Raw genomic sequence first — 4,032 nt, 5'->3', positions numbered from 1 at the left:
GCTTTCGTTTAGAGTCATGGAAAAATCTGGAAGTGGATAGTGGTGATGGCTGCACAACATGATGACTATAATGAATGTCACTGAATTATACACATCAGAAATATTGAAATGGCAAATGTTTTATATATGTGTATATATTCCCCACAACAAAAAATGGAGTTCAGAAAGGTTGCATAATTCTTTGAAAAAGCATCATTCATTCATTCATTTAAAAATACTGACTAAAGCTGACTACATATCAGGCAGTGTTCTAGGTACCCAGGATACCACAGAGAACCCAATAGATGAGCATCGCTGACCTCAGGGAAGTTACACTCCAGTCGGGGAGTGTAGGTAGGTGTCGGAAGAGTACAATATAATGTCAGACAGGGCTGAGCGCAATGAAGACAACAAGTGAGGGTAAAAGATAGAGAGGGTGGGATATGGTGTTTCCCAGATATTGTTGGTGCTCCACTGCACTCCCTTGGGATCCTAGTATGGATTGAATTGTGTCCCTCAAAAGGTAAGTTGGACTCCTAACCCTTCAACCTATCTTTTAGCACGACCTTCTTTAGAAATAGGGTCTTTGAAGATGTTACCAGCTACAATGAGGTCATAATGGACCAGGGTGGGTCCTAATCCAATCTGAGTGGTGTCCTTATAAAAGAGGAAAAAGGACAGAGAGACATACAGAGAAAAGACAGCCATGTGAGGATGGAGGCAGAGGCTGGAGTGATTGACAAGCCAAGGCATGCCAAGTATCGCCAGTCGTCACCAGAAGACGTCTTCTAGGAGAAAGCCTCAGAACAGACTCCCCTTCAGAGCCCTCAGAAGCAATCAACACTGCCGACAGCCTGATTTTGGACTCCCAGCCTCCAGAACTGTGAGACAATAAATTTCTGTTCTTATGAGCCACCCGCCTTGTGGTACTTTGTTGTGGTGGCTCTAGGACACTAATACAGACCCCTCTTTACTGTTTCGTGTGACTAAGATCAGTGGGTTGTACCAATGTCAATATCCTGGCTGTGATCTGTAATTACGCAAGATATTACCATCGGGGAAAGAGGGTGAAGGGTAGAGGAGATCTCTCAACTAACTGAGCATGAATCCACACTTATCTTAAAAAGTGAAAAAAGAAAAAACTGTTTGGGGTAGGCTGCATGAAGAGTAAGACAAGATTTGAAAGGCAGGGAGGGTATTTCCCTTTTAGCAGTGAAAGGAGCCCTCCTTGCTTCCTGCCTGGTTACCAGCCTTCTCAGTACTTTCTGGAAGAGCTGCCCTTTGTCCAGAGAAGGGCTGGGGAATGTCAGGACATAACAATCGTAAAGGCCTTCAGGAGGGGAAGGGAGGCTCTTCCACTTCCTTTCCTGCAGGCCTGTCCTGGTTTTTCATGATGTCATCCATTCATCATTGTGAGCTGAGTGGCGGTCCCAAGGCTGGGCCAGCAGCCCAGGGCCAGGAGGAAGAGAGAGATCCCAGGACAAACGTGCAGCCGGCCCCTGAGCATGTGTAGAAATGTTGTCATCAGTTCCACATAGAAAGCCTTGGTGGAAATCGAAGAAGACAGTAAAAGTCACGAGATCCTATCCAACCTTCCCTCCACTGAATGCCTGGGAAGAATGCAGGGGCCTTTTGCCTGTGGATGGGGAGCTGAACCCTGGTGTGGGCTTTGGTGTGGAGGATGGGCTGCTCTGCCAGGTGGTACATTCTCCAGAATTCAACCTCTTTCCTAACTCAGTGGTGTTTGAAAGCAACTTTGTCCAGGTACTCTTGGGTTGCTCAGAATGGCACTCCTAGCTTCTCATAGACCTGCTTCCAAGATTTAACTGGGAGAACCCGTCCCAGGGACTAGTTTGGAGTAAGAGCTGAGGCCAGGAGAAGCTAGCAGGCCCAGAATGCAAAGCTACCCCCCTCTGTATCCGGGCTTTGCAGAGCCCCAGGCAGAGGTTCTGCAGACAGTTTTCACGTGGACAGAGGTTAGATGGAATCCCTGGTTAAGCTCTCGACTACTAGCTGAACAGTTGGCAGTTTGAACCCACCCCAAGACACCTTGGAAGACAGGCCTAGTGATCTGCTTCCGTAAGGTCACAGCCTTGAGAACCCTATGGAGCAGTTCTACTCTGCACTCATGGGGATCACCGTGAGTCAAAAATGACTCAACGACTACTAACAACAGCAACCTTTTCTTATCAACCTGGAAAGGGGCCAGGTGTTCTCTGCTCTAAGTGAGGGATTGAGTATTGGGATCCCCCAATTTACTCATCATCCAGGCTGCCAGCCCCAAGCAGGTAAACAAAGAGGCAATGAAATGAGATCTCTTCTGAGGGTTAGGAACAGAAATGCTGTTACTGGTAATAGAACATGAGCTGGGGACCAGAGAGACCTAGGCTTGGGTCCCAGTCCTCTGCCTTCTCATTGGAAGACATCATTGTGCAGGTAACCTACTCACTCTGAATCCATTTCCTTGGCTATAACAGGCTCAATTGACCTGAGAATTAGATGCAAATACAGGAGAGCAAGTACTCCATATAAGAGGACTCAGTGCATGTTCACTGCCTTGCCTAGGCTCTCCTCAGCCCAGGTGGAAGTGTGAGCAAAGAGAACTTTGGAGCTGGAAGAGACCTTATAGTCCAGTGAAGGTGCAGGAGATGACAGGGTCCTGTTGAGACCCCTAGGACAAGGTTTTCAAAGACAAGCCAAGAAACAACCAGGGGTGGATTCACGGAAATGTTATAGACAGCAGGGTGGTTGATTGTAGGTAGTTTAAATGTTCTTATAATCATTTAACCAAACTGGGCTAAAACAGTGATTCTCAACTGGAGGTGATTTTGCCCCCATACTTCCCAGGGGACATTTGGCAAGGCACCTGGTTGGCACAAATGGTTTGTGCTTGACTATTAGCCTAGAGGTTGGTGATACAGACAGAACGGCCTGGCGATCTGCTTCCGCAAAGATTATGGCCAAGATAACCCTATGGAGCAGTTCTATTCTGTTAACACATGGGGTCACCATAAGTCAGGATCAACCTGATGACAACGGGTTTTTTTAGTTTGGAAAGATTTTTGGTTGTCACTCCTTGGGGGAGGAGGTAGAGGTCGGGATGCTGCAAAACACGCAGCAATGCACAGGACAGCCCCCATAACAAGGAATTATCCAGCCCAAAATGTTAATAGTGTCAAGGTTTGAGGATCCTGGGTTAGTATACCCTGCTGCCTCTGCTGAGCGCTCAGGCCATGCCACGGGACTGCTTTGCAGGTCAGGAGGGGCAGAAACTGGATAGACATCTACAAAGCCTCCAACACCATGGCCCTGGGAGTGACCTCCTCTGTGCCCTGCCTTCCCCTTCCCAACATCCTCCTCATGGCCAGCGTCAAGTGGTACCAGGGGCAGAGCCAGACATGGAACAAGCCATCTACAATCCCAAACATCATCCTGAAGAGGTAAGCAACCCAGATGGGAACAGGGGATAAGAGGGGTGAGATGTAGACTCCAAATGGAGGCTGCATTGTGATAACCCAATGGGGAGAGAAAGCAGAGAAGTCATCAGCAATGACATTGATTTCCTTAGACAACAGTAACCCCAAATAGGTGGTGCGCTGGAAGCATGGAAGCCAAGTGGGGCCAAGGGAGGTATTGTGTAGACAGACGGGCCAGTCTGTGTGCCCACTTTCCTTCTTGCTGCATTCAGCCCGCTGAATCCATAGGAAATCTCTCAGCCTTTGGCCAAGGGCCAAGGAGGCAGTGAGGTCTGGCAGACAGAGCACTGGTTGGGAGATGCAGGTTCTAGCCCTTGGTGTGCAACTAACTAGCTGCAAATAATTTTGAAGAAGTCACAGTTACTTGCTGGCCCTCAGTTTTCCTATCAGTAACATGAGTGTGACTATAACAATTAAAAAAAAAAAAAAAAACCTGACTAAGTCTCTCTTAGAACTGTAACATACAGTGACATCATGCTTGTCTGGGACGAAACAGCCCTTTTTGATGTTTCGGTGTCTTCAAGTAATCTGTAGGAAATCTCAAGAATCACAAGATATCTCCAGAAGTCCAGGAAAA

General features: G+C 47.6%; 1 protein-coding gene across 1 annotated transcript in view; it reads left to right on the top strand.

Annotated features, from left to right (window-relative positions):
* The first annotated feature begins 1,110 nt into the window (after positions 1-1,110).
* Positions 1,111-4,032, top strand: part of GARIN1B (golgi associated RAB2 interactor 1B) — a 22,902-nt gene continuing 19,980 nt past the window's right edge. The window contains exons 1-2 of the mRNA XM_010587466.3: positions 1,111-1,743; positions 3,235-3,419. Coding sequence (XP_010585768.1) covers positions 1,495-1,743; positions 3,235-3,419 — 434 coding nt within the window. The 5' untranslated portion in view covers positions 1,111-1,494. The remainder of the gene's footprint in view (positions 1,744-3,234; positions 3,420-4,032) is intronic.

The sequence above is a fragment of the Loxodonta africana genome, chromosome 8, assembly GCF_030014295.1.
Source record: "Loxodonta africana isolate mLoxAfr1 chromosome 8, mLoxAfr1.hap2, whole genome shotgun sequence".
Taxonomy (NCBI): domain Eukaryota; kingdom Metazoa; phylum Chordata; class Mammalia; order Proboscidea; family Elephantidae; genus Loxodonta; species Loxodonta africana.
This window is presented reverse-complemented; position numbering and strand designations above follow the sequence as displayed.